Source organism: Lygodium microphyllum, chromosome 5 (genome assembly GCF_053477565.2).
Source record: "Lygodium microphyllum isolate KBCC chromosome 5, Lygodium_microphyllum_v1.1.10, whole genome shotgun sequence".
NCBI classification, from domain to species: Eukaryota; Viridiplantae; Streptophyta; class Polypodiopsida; order Schizaeales; family Lygodiaceae; genus Lygodium; species Lygodium microphyllum.
Genome location: NC_141139.1, coordinates 103329419 through 103344514, shown reverse-complemented (window position 1 = coordinate 103344514; position 15096 = coordinate 103329419). Strand labels below are relative to the sequence as shown.

At 41.0% G+C, this 15096-nt stretch overlaps 1 protein-coding gene across 1 annotated transcript; it reads left to right on the top strand.

Annotated features, from left to right (window-relative positions):
* Positions 1–12074: 12074 nt before the first annotated feature.
* On the top strand, positions 12075–14121 carry LOC148036224 (expansin-A10-like). The gene is made up of 3 exons (XM_087678220.1): positions 12075–12398; positions 12518–12842; positions 13003–14121. Exons 1-3 carry the CDS (start codon positions 12227–12229, stop codon positions 13307–13309), a joined length of 804 nt encoding a protein of 267 aa, XP_087534346.1. The 5' UTR covers positions 12075–12226; the 3' UTR covers positions 13310–14121.
* Positions 14122–15096: the final 975 nt, after the last annotated feature.

The window sequence follows — 15096 nt, the reverse complement described above, 5'->3', positions numbered from 1 at the left end:
GGAAGTTTCCATCAGTACCCATCAATGAGGAAGTGAATGTCATGTTTCCTAGGCCGTAGGACTACGATGGGTGGAAAAAGTTACATTTTGCAGTTCCTAAACGAAGTAATGGAGGAAAAAAAAGATTGGCCAAAGCTAAGATTTGGATAAGTCTTAACAAATTGGCTCCCTTACTTCGCAAGATGGTGTTTAACAATGAAGATAAACAAGAATTTATCAATGTTGTGCATAGCTTCTACGAAAACGTGGTGGAAGCATGGGGCAAAAGCTCTATCACACATTATATGGTGCGTACTAAGTTAATATTTTAAAATTGTATGAATTGTATAAACTATTGAGCATAGTTTTACTCATGTGTGATACATGTCTTTGTAGCATATCCTTGAGGCACATGGGCCATATTTTGCACAAAAGGGAAGCATTGGAATTTGGTCCACACAAGGGATGCAAAATTCACATTGGATAGCATGTGGTGCATACCAAAGAAAAATTGATCATGGTGGAGGGGTAAATGGTAGCAATCCAATGATCCAATTGCTATCTTGGTGGTATAGGATTATAGTAGCGGATGAAGCTAAACTCTCTTGCAAAAGAGAGCAAATGAAAGTGCTGATGAATCGGTTGCAAACATGATGGAACCACATCGTGTCACTAAAAGAGTGCGTTATGAAGCCTCAAGTGCCAAAGAAAACCATGCCAAGTGGCTAGAAACAAGGCTTCGACAAGGCAGCAAATGGGTTCGAAAAAAGCTAAGATAGTAAAATGAACAATGTGAGTCAGTGTGAATGCAATTCATAGTTTAAGAGAGAAAGAGAGAGTGTGCATCTATGTGAATGAGTCTCACAGTTTAGGGTTATATAAAAGAGGGTTTCACTTTCTATTTTATTCATTGAGTTCTCACATCTCTTGTGCAAGAAAGATGGCTAGGCCTAAGGCAGTTGCAAATAAGCTTCCGCTTAGAGTCCCATATCGTGTTTAGCCCCTTGGAGCATCTACTAGCTCAGATGCACCCCCTTCTCAACCTAATCCACCTTCCTCAAGTCGCTCTCACAAGGGTCCTCCTCAGCATCCTCACAAGAAACGCAAGTGGAAGCCAGGTACAGTGGCCTTGAGAGAAATTAGAAGGTATCAATGCTCTTTTGATCTCATCATTCCGAAGGCGAGCTTCTCGAGACTTGTTCATGAGATTGTGCAAGACCTCTACTACACAGAAAGTAGGAGGTGGTTTTTGGTACAAGGTCACGATAAACCTGATCGCTCCACAAAAGAATGTATTCATGCTCTACAGTGTGTTGTAGAGGCCTTTTTAGTTGACTTGATGACTGATGCTCAATGTTGTGCAATACATGCAAAGCGTCTCACTGTAACTCCCAAGGACTTCCAACTTGTAAGAAATCTTCAATCAATGAAGGATGCATTCGCTCCAATGGAATGAACACAGTTTGCAATGTTATCTTTTTTGGCATAGTGTTATCCTCGTGCATTGGAAATATGACTATGTACCAATACAAAACTATTGTATCCACCCTTGGAATATGAATTAAAATTTTACACTTGTCCTTCGCTCTCAACTTTGACTGCTCATCTTCACTGTATTTTCAATTCTTACTCACAGTTTTTGTTAGCACTGCCAATTTCAATAGGAATAACATGCAAAAATTTGCCATTTCTTATTGTAGACTTTACTCCTAATGCCTTTGTATAGTTTATGTGGTGGGAAGTTTCTAAGGGCCAGTAGTTGCGATGTTGATTTCTCAATTATCAATCCATCCATAATTTTGGTGTGGCAAGAAAGTGGCTCCAGATGCCAGACTTCGGACCAAGGGTCTGCAGGTACTTTTTTTTCAAAAAAATAATAATTTGGGCTCTTGGCCACCCAACGAGTACGCGTGTGAAGTTTCATCGCATTCCGATACAAGGTTATGGATTTACGATCATACGATGGACAGTGCATATGAAGCTCCATTAACCCGATTTTGGGGTTTAAATGGGTTAAAAGTTCATTCTTCTTCTCATTTTCACATCTTGATTTCTTTGCTTCGTCCATTTTCACATCCCCAACCTTTGTCTCTTCTCCGTCTTGCCCTCCTTGCATGGCACGGACCGAGCAAGCATGTTACCATTTTGGCCTCAGAAAGACATCACGCCAAGGCTCTCCACTTGGAGCACAAGGTGGAGCCTCCTTAAGTACAGCAACGGGTGCTCCCCGTATAGCATAAGGACCAGCATAGAAGAAGAGGTGATGGAAACCAAGCACTGTCGCTCTTCGAGAGAAGGAGAATCCAACGTGGATACGAGCTTCTTATCCCAAAAATTTCTTTTCATAAAGTTGTTTGAGAAGTCATGCAAGACTTGGAGCTGACAGGGATGGGAAGATTTTTGGCACGAGTACGAGATGGCCCATCAGTAGGAAGGTAGCCTGCTGTAGCCATGGAGGCCGTACAAACCGCTGCAAAGGGGTTTCTCATCGACTTGTTCAATGATACACAGCTTGTAGCCATCCATGCAAAGCGTGTTACAATCACAGACAAAGATATGAACTTTATCATTTGGTTTCGACACGGCAAGGGGACCCCGCCATAGTTTACTAGATTAATGATGCAAGGTTCGTAATGGGTGGTACAGTGCCATAATATCTTGGAAAACCAAAAAATTTTGTACTCTCCCACTTTGGAATATTTATTTATATATACATAATATCTCATGCAATGTGTACTGAATTCAAATAATTGAGTAAAGTTATTTTGTTTTGTTTCTTGAAACACATGACTCTTAATTTTTGTTTAACGTACAAATGCATCAAAATTAGTAATACACGTTGAATTATGTTAATATATGCGGATGCGCCATTCACGTACCACACATTATCATCACACTTACACAATCGCAAGTGCAGTACTACACATTGAACTATGTTAACATATATGAATGCATCATTCACGTACCACACATTATCTTCACACTTATACGGACCACACATTTATTTAATAAATATTTATTTGTAGGGACAAAGTAAAGTATCTTATATTCATCAAGAAAAATACATGTGATGGTTGTTAGTGATAGTAGATACAAAAATTCGATAGCCAATAAGAACTCTCAATTGTTCCTTGGCTTTTTCTTCGGTGGAGAGGAAAGGCCAGCTTTCGATGAAAATATAAGTTCCTTCTTTGCTTCAAAAATGATGCGCTCCCCCTTCAGCTCTTTCTCTAGGAGAAGTGGATCCGACACTTTAGCGAGGTTGCCTAATGTCGCAAGCATACACATAGCTCCACCCTGCATTTGATTAAACAAATAAAGAAGCTTTGACCGCTTGATTAGCACCTCCTTCTCTAAGCTAGATGTCACATGTATTGCTCAAAAAGATCAACCTTGGTCAGAGCTAGAATTTTCATAATTATTTCTTATCCTCCTGGTGAGCACTTCTTATGAAAAACCACCAAATCTGTAACAAGGTTACCGATATACTCCTTAAGAGTGGAATCCTTACATCGGTCCGCATGTCGATCTCCTCCTTGCCTTGATGCAAAGTCATCTATATATAGTATGTCCTGAATGACAAAGTCAAATCAAACAATATATTTAGCGACTAACCTAGAGTTATCAAAAAGTGATGAAACTTGATGGTAGGATGTGTCGGGTCCCCGGAGTCCACCAGTGAAATCTTGGCAAAAAATTATGTCTGCAGCTGCCCTGTCCGAAGTCTAGCATTTGGGGCCACTTTTTGGTCCACCGGTGAAATCTTGGCAAAAAATGATGCTTGCAGCTGCCCTGTCCGAAGTCTAGCGTTTGGGCCAGATGCTAGACTTCAGACAGGGCAACTGTAGGCATCATTTTTTTCCAAGATTTCACCAGTGGACTCCCGGGAACCCGACGCACCCTACCATCAAGTCTCATTGCATAAAAATATATGGTAGTTAGAAATCTCACCTTCTCCATATCATCTTGTATCTTCATTTCCTCGTGTGTCAAGGAGGCACCTATTTGGGCAGAGGGATCTACAAACTCCTTGGTAGGAAGCTGGGGCCTTGATCCGAACAAATCATGCTGTCGTTCTTAAAATTCGACATCGGGCACAAGGTAATCTTCTTCAACCAAGTTTATATGCTCATGTGCTGTTATGATCACACTCACAGTATCTAAGCTTGTGCCATCATATCTTCCAATCTTTGCCATTGTTGGATGCACATCCGTGTAATCATAATCGATCAGGTCTTCCATTGAATCCCTAACTAGGATAGAAAACAACTCTTCTTCCTTCATTTCCAAGTATTGCAGTGTGGAGCCACACACTTTTCGCTGGTAACAGTATCCTCAACTCGGCTTCGAATTTTCCTACCATCTAGTTTAAAATAGAAGCTAACAAGTGGATTATGCATTAACATTGTAATTTCCTTGCACATTATACTCAAGGGCCAATCATCCTCCATTTGCAACACTTGGGGCTCGCGGCCGTCACAAATGACAATAACATCCACAGCTGCACTTTCACGCATGTCTTGATCAAGGCACAACCATTTACCCTTGAGAATCCTCCATCTAGCGCATCTAAAATTTCGTGTCTACAAGCGCGCTTATAGTGAAAACTACACACGCATATAGACACGCATATACACCTGAAGATAGATGCTCCTATAGACGCACTTATAGATGCACATATACATGCACATATACATGCGCACATACATGCACATATACACGTGCATATACATGCGCACATAGATGCGATTATAGACGCAGAAAATAGCGTATGAAAAAAAAACCTCAAAGGAGATGTGGTTGTTTAATGCGAGTGCATCTACAGACGCGTCTACTCTGTGGATCAGACGCGCTCTTACACACGCCAAGTTCACAAAACTCAAAAAAACCTAGGAGGTTTTATGGATCTTCAACGCTTGCGTGTCTATGAGAGTGTCTATTCTGTATATCAGACGCGCTTGTAGACATGAATTAGCAGTGAAGCACAAAATAAACTAGGAAAAACATGCAACAACTAACATACCCAAAGCTAAGAAAGAACCAAAATACAACTCAGAGTAACCACAAAGAGAGAGAGAGAGAGAGAGAGAGAGAGAGAGAGAGAGAGAGAGAGAAGAGAAGGACTCACCTTGAATATTTGTTGTGATGGGCAGCGGCACAACTACAAACTCCTTCTTCTCCTCCATCTCCTTGCTCTTTGGCTATTCTCCTTGTCGCAACAAACGTACCAAAAGCTAAGAAGGTAGCAAAATAAAACTCAAAGCAAAGATAGAGAGAGAAAGAGAGAGAGATCTCTCTCTTTAGAGAGATCTCTCTCTCTTTCTCTCCTTTAGAGAGATCTCTCTCTCTTTCTCTCTCTATCTTTGCTTTGAGTTGTATTCTTTAGAGAGATCTCTTTCTCTTTCTCTCCTTTAGAGAGATCTCTCTCTCTTTCTCTCTCTATCTTTGCTTTGAGTTGTATTTAAAGAGAGAGATCTCTCTCTCTATCTTTGCTTTGAGTTTTATTTTGCTACCTTCTTAGCTTTTGGTATGTTTGTTGCGACAAGGAGAACAACCAAAGAGCAAGGAGATGGAGGAGAAGAAGGAGTTTGTAGTTGTGTCGCTGCCCATCACAACAAATATTCAAGGTGAGTCCTTCTTCTCTTCTCTCTCTCTCTCTCTCTCTCTCTCTCTCTCTCTCTCTCTCTCTCTCTCTCTCTCTCTCTCTCTCTCTGGTTACTCTGAGTTGTATTTTGGTTCCTTCTTAGCTTTGGGTATGTTAGTTGTTGCTTGCTTTTCCTAGTTTTATTTTGTACTTCACTACTAATTCGCGTCTACAAGCGCGTCTGATATACAGAGTAGACGCTCTCGTAGACGCGCAAGCGTTGAAGATCCATAAAACCTCCTAGGTTTTTTTGAGTTTTGTGGGCCTGGCGTGTGTAAGAGCGCGTCTGATCCACAGAGTAGACGCGCCTATAGACGCACTCGCATTAAACAACCACATCTCCTTTGAGGTTTTTTTTTCATACACTATTTTCTGCGTCTATAATCGCATCTATGTGCGCATGTATATACACGTGTATATGTGCATGTATGTGCGCATGTATATGCACATGTGTATGCGCATGTATATGCACTTCTATAAGTGCGTCTATAGGAGCATCTATCTTGGAGTGTATATGCACGTCTATATGTGTATATAGTTTTCACTATAAGCGCGCTTGTAGACGCGAAATTTTAGATGCGCTAGTAGACGCGGTAATAAACGCGCCCGATATTTTTAAACACAATTCAAATATTGCATCTACAAGCGCGTCTATGGAGCCTTTTTGTTGTAGTACTCTCTGTAGACTACCCTTTGCCTCGCTGGATGCACGTGCTTCTGCAGATGCACGTGCGTCGGTTGACGCTTGTGCTTTAGCCGATGCATGTACAGGTGCTGCACGTGGAGTATCTCCACGTGGAGTACGTGCAATTGGAGTTTGGGAAGTAGTGCCATGCAAAGACATCAGATGCGTTCTAGACATGACGTTGAACACCTCGTCTGTTGTGGGAGAGCGGCCAAGGTGTCTGGTCATCTCTCCCATGAAGTCTTCCCTTCTAGGAAAACCTCCAAAAAATGCATTGACCCCCCTGCCGAACAAGGCCAATGTATCATTCATGCGATCCAAATCCGGGTCATTGCTAGATGAACCAAGATGCGACATCTGCAAAAAAAACACAGGAAAAAGATAAATTTGTTTACATACAAAAAATCATATATTACCTTCATCCACACCTAAACATTTTCAAAGAGCCATAATCCTTGATCCAATCCAACATTAATTATGAAAAACCATTCAGTGAACCTAGAATCATTATGTAAGAGAAGGCTTTTGAAGTTCACACATAGAAAAAATACATGGAATATGCTCATAGCACTTGATAGTGCTAATAATCTAGCTTTCTTTAGATATTGAGCATAAAACTTAAGTGCTAATGCTTCTCATAAACAAGAAAACTGATAAACACAAACATGAGATTGGTCACATTCATCATTGCAAAAATATATTGTTTAGGCAATGAAATTTATTTTTTATCAAAGCTGGCACTGGCGCGTGTATAACCGCATCTAAATTGCAGGATAGACACGCTCTCATACGTGTCCCTAAAGTCAATCCTCTGTCCAGAGCGTGTCTATATCCACATCTGAGATGCAGTATAGATGCGCTGTCAGACGCGATTTCTAGGTCAATGCTTCTCATGCGCGCATGTATCATCGTGTGTAGACTGCAGAGTACACGCGCCTGGAGACGCGACTCGAAAGTCAAAGCCTCTGTGCAGAGCACGTGTATTCTCGTATCTCCAATGCAGAATACACACGCTCTGAGACGCGGCCTCAGACGAAATGAGAGAAAATATTTCTTCACGTCTATCCCTACGTCTACACTGAAATATATACACGCTGGCAGACGCGCTCAGTCGGCTGATTACAGTCCGATAACCGCCATTCATGATTTACAAAATGCAATATATAATAGAATCAGAAATCCTAATACACAGAGAGAGAGAGAAAGAGAGAGAGAGAGAGAGAGAGAGAGAGAGAAAGAGGACTCACCTTGGGTGTTTGGTGTGGCGGGTGGTGGCGCTTCTTCCTTCTCCTTCTTTCTCTCCTTGGTAAGTTACTCTCTCTTGATGCTTGCTTGCTGCTTCTTCTTCCTCTTGTTCTCCTCTCTCTTGTTCTCTCTTTCTTTCTCACCTTGGCTTTCTTTTTTCCCTTCTTGTGTGTTTGAAATGAAAGAAGAGGTGAGTCATGAGGAGGTGAGGCATGAAGAGACTAGGTGAGGCATGAAGAGACTGCATGTTGGCTAAACTCAAGCTTCAGAACCGCAAAAAACGCAAGAAAGGAAAGGCACAGTTTGAAAAGAAATGATTTAAGTATGTTTTGAATTTTGGCGTGTGTGTCTATTTTGGCATGTATATGTGCGTCTAAGTTTAGGTAAACACGCGTATAGACGCGAACGTAGACGTGCAAATAGACACTAATTTAGACGCGTACATAAACACAAATATAGACGCGCATTTAGATTTTATCATAATTTTTTATTTTTAAGGTAAGTTTTGATAGTGAATTCTTATCATAAGTTTTAATGTATTTATGATGAGTTTTGTGTATTTAAAATTGAGATCTTAGAATAATTAATACGCCAGCTTGAAGTTTTTATGTAAACATATGAATGACAAATATTTTGATGTTGTCATGAATTAGGTTTAATCATGTCATCGTCATCACCTAGTGCGGTGCATGCTGATGAGTCAACGAGCATATCCTCAAGTGAGGATAAAACATTACGTCTTCATAATCGAGATGCATGGCTACGACGAAAAATTAAATGCATATGTGATCGTTATAGAGGGTGTATTTTTCCTCAACTAATCATTTGATCTATGAATATTGTTTACATTCAGTTCATACTTCCTACTAGCATATCCCATTGTGTATCCAAAGATGTACCTGATATCATTTACAAGATGGGAGAGCTTGTGAGGTGTGTATACATTGTATTTTTTCATTATATATCTTTGAACTTCGACACACAAATAAACAATTCTCAAATACATCCTGACAGATATGTGAGCTCGAAGGAAATTGATCCAAACACATTGCAAGATGCTCGAGTATTATCTGTTAAGGTGGTTTGTTTGGTGGAGGAAATTTTTCCTCGATCCATTTTGACTACTCAATTACATTTACTCATACATTTGATTGATGAGATCGCACTTTGTGGGGCAGTTCATGCAAGGTGGATGTTTTTTCTTGAGCGCTTCATGAAAACCTTGAAAGATTTTGTGAGGCAAAAAGCACGGCCTGAGGGAAGCATGGCTGAGGGCTGGTTAATGCAATCATCCCTTGTTTATATCTCTGAATATATTGCTGAAGTGGATCCCTCTCAACCACGACTATGGAAAGATGATGAAGACTTGAGGATGACCTCTATAATACCTCAAGAAAAAGGAATGAGTAAAGTGCTAACAAAAGAACAACTTTGTAAGTTAAATAGTTTTTGTGTGCTCAATAGTGATGTAATGAGCAAATGGATGACACTATACAATGAAGCAAGAGCAAGAAAAAAAAGTGAAAGATAAGCATTTTGCACCAGATATGGATGTAATGTCTCATTTTCAGATCATCTAGATGCGCTCCCACGTCATATTGATATAGATTGGTTACATGAGGAAATGGAAAGAATGAAAAAAGAGGAGAAAATTAATATATCTCAAGAAGAGTGGGAATACGCACGAGGTTGCTTATCAAAGGTGAGACATACTATCAATTAATTTGTTTCTATAAGTTATATTTTATATAAAGAATTGACATGTTTGATCTTTTATCTTTTACTACTAGTGCACATTATTCAATGCTATTTGATGTGAGGGTAAACATCTTGGAACTCAACGTATAGATGAAAAGAGAAATACCCAAGATTGTGGTGTCCTTGATCACTTCGAGGATGCCCATGGTACCATGGAAGGTTATTGTGGCTTGATCCAAGATATTCTGAAGCTTGACTTCAGACGATTCTTTATATATGTACTGGATGTGAAGTGGTTTAAAGAAGTGGTAACAAATAGTGAGCATTGCACAATCAGATGTCATCCAAGTGGTTTTGTAATCATTGACTCTATAAAATTTCACCAAAACAAGAATGACACATTAGTACTACCTTAACAATGCGAGTAAGTATATATGCAAAAGCTAATTTTTTAATATGTATACATGTGATACATATACACAATATAATAAGTATTTAAGTTTCTTGCTTTTTTTTTTCAAATACAGGTTGTGTATCATCCAATGGTAAACAATAACCAATGGTGGTATGTCATCCCTATATCTAATCGTTCAAAACCAATATATGGTAATATTACCGACATGGAGATAGCAGATGACAAGCCAACAATTAATGAAGATGTACATGATGACACCATAATGGATTATATGCGTGATATAGTACAAGATGAACCTCACGAGGATGTTCAAGGAAACATAGAAGAAAATAATAATGTGATTGTTGATGATATTGATGAAGTTATTGAGCAATATAGCAACACATCTGATAGTGGGATAGACTTATTTGCTTCATTACCTCTTGGTAACATAGACCTAGAAGTAGATATTTTAGCAAGGGCTGATCTCATTGAAGGTGAGATGGATCATTCACTGCAATATACTTAATTTGCTTAATGATTCAATGTGTATTCTTAATTCTATGGTTTTTATCATGTGCACATGTACATACTCAAGAATCAATAGTCAAGTTTAAAGCTAAATTGAAATTTCCATAATAAAAAGGAAGTATTTTTTATCATCTTCAAGTAGAGAAATTACGAGATACATATTGCAATGCTTGCTACTAATTGTATAATAAGGTTTCTGTCCCTTGTCGCTAATTACTTATATCAGGCTTGTCAACTGGAGGAACTGCCATTCATTAGAGAGCAATGCAAAAATAATTATTAACTCTGGTTTTTTTATTCAATGATTCAATGTGTATTCTTAATTCTATGGTTTTTATCATGCACACACGTGCATACTCAAGAATCAATTTCAGGTGGTTAAATAATTATTAACTCTCGTTTTTTTTATTATGTTAAGTCCAATTTCAGGTGGTTAAATAATTGCACGTCTGGAGGCACGTCTATATTGGCATCTATTTACGCGGATATATAGACGCAAAATTCGCGTCTATTTACATGCTCTTTTACACGCACATATAGACGCAATGATAGATGCGCCTGACTTTGCGCGTCTAACATGCGTGTCTATGCCTCGTTTCTATTGTAGTGCAAGTTTCTAATTATTTGTGGTCATATCCTAATTATTTGTGGTAGCTTCATCACACACACACACACACACGTGCACACACACAAATTCTCTCTCTCTCTCTCTCCCTTCACACACATATATTTGCAAAAATTATTTTCCATACAAACAAGTGAAATTACTTTTTGTAATTGCATTATAACATATATGTTAAATCCTTCATGAGGAGGCTAGAATAGAGAAGGGCATTGAATGATCTTGAATCACTATCAATATAAGAAACTAACATTGAAAATAAACTTAAAACAATAAGAAGTCATCAGGATGGTTTCATGCTAGCCCCTTTCAAGTACACCAAAAGCTATCCCACAACAAAGAAATTGGCTATATCATTGATCATAGAGCTAGTTTTTTAGGCTCATAACGTTTGCCAATTTGCAAAATTTTCAAATGTCTTGATATTATTTTGACTAGTAGATTGCTTATAGTTGGTAACACCACCAATGATATACAAGGATGTGATACATGTGGCCATGGGATCCTAAGAATCATCTCCTAAGAACCAACTTTATCGTGCCGATTGTTTGATAAATTCATAGTTACATAATGCTTGTTAGAGCTTGCTACTAGTGCATGGGGTTTGGTGATAGTTTTAAAGAGATTGCATGAAGCACTTTTCAATGAAATCCAATACACTTTGAAGAAGAAACTCGTGTTGAACGAGTAAATAATACGATATCGAAGGGATTTTTGTTTTGTAATGGGGCAAGGACTTGGCCAGGGCGCTAGTATCAAGCAAGGACTTGGATAGGAGTTTGTTTTAATCATGGCATGTTTAACACGTCATTCTAATCGTCTCTCCACATGGAAAGCATCTCACATTACCCCAGCTGGGGTTGGGGCAAGCGCGCAGTCACGACTGACAAAATCATCCATCCCTCTAACAGCTGCCCTGCGCGAAATCCAATGCGGTACATAGTGCATACATTAATATCGGAAAGTTGTGGCGGTCGTTGGTTTGGACTAATTTGGCTGGGCAAGAGCAGAACGTGCTGTGTCGGGCCAGCGACAACGATAGGGCAATGAATTATGGTAGGCTGCAGGTTGCAGCGAGTATTAGGTCAGACAATCAGCTCGACAGAGTGGGGCCGCCTCTTAGACTCTAGCGGCCACATGCAGCGTCTCAGTACGACACATCTCATCCGTGTTACCTAACCTTGTTTGCTAGGACAGAGGGCCCAGCTGCTTCAGCTCTTTCGGCTGTATGATCGGTGAGCCAACGAACTATATAATATACCCCCGCAGGCTCAAGTAGGCAGAGGCAAGCAGCACTCTGTAGTCTTAAATCTTCTTTCTCCTCTCTCGATTGACGCCTGCAACGTGGCTGCGCCAGCTGCCATTCCATCCTCTTCCACGATCACCTATTCTGCGGGACAGCAGCTGCATCCCGTTATTTGGAAGGCAATGATCGGAGGCGTAGCAGTCGTGTTGTATCTGGCCACAGCTAATCTAGGTATGAATGTAGGCATAGTGCCAGTGAGTGCATCCTACTACGGCGGCGGGGCGTCCAAAGAGAGCGGCTGGAGCAACGCTCATGCCACCTTCTACGGCGGAAGCGACGCCTCGGGCACAATGGGTACGTTGGTGCCTCCTTCCTAATCGTAAAAGAAAGGCCGCATGCCTCGTGGGAGCCGCTTTAAGTGATTGCTCGGCTTGCTGATGTTGATACTATTGTCGATGATCGTGACACTGCAGGCGGCGCTTGCGGCTACGGTGACCTCTACTCCTCCGGCTACGGCACCAACACCGCGGCCCTGAGCACGGCGCTCTTCAACGGCGGGCTGAGCTGCGGTGCCTGCTTCGAGATCAGGTGCGATGCCCAGGCGGACCCCAAATGGTGCCTTGGTGGATCATCGTCCGTGGTGGTCACGGCCACCAATTTCTGCCCGCCCAACCCAGCGCAGTCCAACACCGACGGCGGATGGTGCAATCCCCCTCTCCAGCACTTCGACATGGCACAGCCGGCTTTCGAGAAGATCGGGGTCTATAAGGGAGGCATCGTGCCGGTGCTCTACAGAAGGTACCTACAGCGCCATTCCTGTCTCTATCTAGCAATAATTCTGTACATTTTCTGCTCGGTGCTAACTGTCGTAAAATCGCTACACCATGGTCGTCAACATCATCATCATGCATACATATATATGTATATGTAAGTTAAGTTGTTGAATGATACGTTTCAGGGTGCCCTGCCAGAAGAGGGGCGGCATTCACTTTACTCTCAACGGCCACGCCTACTTCAACCTCGTCCTCATTACCAACGTGGGAGGTGCGGGCGACATCCGCGCGGTGTCCATCAAGGGCTCCCGCACCGGCTGGCAGCCCATGACGCGCAACTGGGGCCAGAACTGGCAGAGCAACGCCAACCTGGGCGGCCAGAGCCTGTCCTTCCAGGTCACCACCAGCGACGGCCGCGCCCTCACCTCCTACGACGCCGCACCTGCCAACTGGCAGTTCGGACAGACCTTCTCTGGCGAGCAGTTCGACTGATGGACACCGCGGTCGTCGTCTTGGGGCGGCTGCCAGCTACCGCCTACTTGTGATTAGCTTTTCAATAGTCTCGTAGTCCATCAGGTATCTCGCAGGCAGAAACAGCTCCAATGAAGCCGTTACTCCATTAGCGAGCTGCTGTACTGACCTCCGGTACCGCTCCAGCGCAATATTCTTCACCTACTTCCATCCTCGACGTCTCTGGCCTACGGCAAGAATATGCAGTCACGTCATGGTTTGCGTGCCGAAGGTCGATTAGACTCTGCCTACATACTAGTGTACAAACGACTACTTGATTCGTCTACGTGTCGGCATAAGCGTGCCTGCCCAGCTTATCGTAGTTAGCGTCCTTCATCCTCAGAAATCGTCTTTCCTCTCGATTCCTCTAGGCCGCAGCTGACAAATGAGGACCCTGAGCATACAATTTTTAAAGTAGCCTCAGGAGTCCTGGGATCAGCTCGCCTAGAGCCGTTCTTCATCTTCCTCTGGGATCGGCTCCACTTCGCCTGATGATACTGGCGTTGCAAGGCTAGTCACAGCTAGGGTCCCGGGGCCTTTACAGACAAAAAACACTAAGTTTTCCATAATCTAAGAAGACCCCAAACAACCTTTTCATTACGTTAGGAAGGCACTGTTGCTTTTCGTTTGGAGTCCTCTTTTTGGCTCCCCAACGATGAAAGAGGAATCAGCATCCCTTTTTCTTTTAATTTTTTTTAAAGACAAGGTCTCCTTTTAAACTTTTAAAGAGAAGTGTATGGTTTTTTATGTAAATTCCACACGGTTTGCGAATACACTACCAAAAGCATGGTATTTCCACACTTTGAAATTTTATACATTGTTCAATTTTCTACCACCATCTATGGATTTAGAAACATCAAATTTAGTATGCATGTTCTCATATTAGTAAGTCATGTCACAAGATCTAGGCCTCCTTTATTCAAAAGCACTTCAGATTTAACGAGTAAGATTGCGCTTAATATTCTTGCATCAGTAAGCCATGTCACGAGACCTAAGTCTCTTTATTCATTAAGATATAGAAATTCAATGTCCATTACAATTGAAGAACTCTATAAAACAACAAACTTGTCTGCATATAATCATCACGAATAACATGTATAAATCACCTTTGAAATGTTTTCTTTCCCACATGCATTGTTGCACACTTTTAAAATAAATAATGCAAAATCATTTTACCCTTAAAAGTTAGAGCATTAAGTACAAGGTGGATGCCTCACTTATTAAAGTGCAATCCACACTTTCAATTATGTCTACATCCTTCACAAGACTGGTCTCTCTTTTTACCTCTCTCTTTCCACTTGCTTTCATCATATGTGCGCAAACATGAATTCCAATTTCCACATCTACTCCATGTCATCTATATCTATACACCTGTCTTATTTTCCCCACGCAACCATCTAGGGTTATCACATCTATAGCTACATTCACCTCTTTTTGTCACATGTTTTGAGGAGGAGTTTCTTGTAATCAATATGGGGCTTATCTAGCATCCACCATTATTGGGCTATAGAATTCAATAACTTGAAATAGGCACCTTAATTATATTTATTTCAAATTGAAATTTGCTAGAGCAACATCATGACATCCAAAAGAAACAGAATAACAATCTAAAGACTACCAATTTTGATTTATTTCAAAATTTAAAAAAAAGAAAATTTAAATGGAAAAGAATACCAATCAAAACAATACATGGAGATTAGAAATTAAATTTCCAAGTCCATCTCCACTCTTGTTTATACATTCTCCTTCACTAGTTACAACACACGTGT

Excerpts from the sequence above, each read along its gene's own strand:
- LOC148036224 (XM_087678220.1), top strand. The coding sequence starts at position 12,227 with ATGATCGGAGGCGTAGCAGTCGTGTTGTATCTGGCCACAGCTAATCTA. Across the intron at positions 12,399-12,517 it reads CGACGCCTCGGGCACAATGG|GCGGCGCTTGCGGCTACGGT; the intron begins GTACGTTGGTGC and ends GTGACACTGCAG. Across the intron at positions 12,843-13,002 it reads GTGCCGGTGCTCTACAGAAG|GGTGCCCTGCCAGAAGAGGG; the intron begins GTACCTACAGCG and ends GATACGTTTCAG.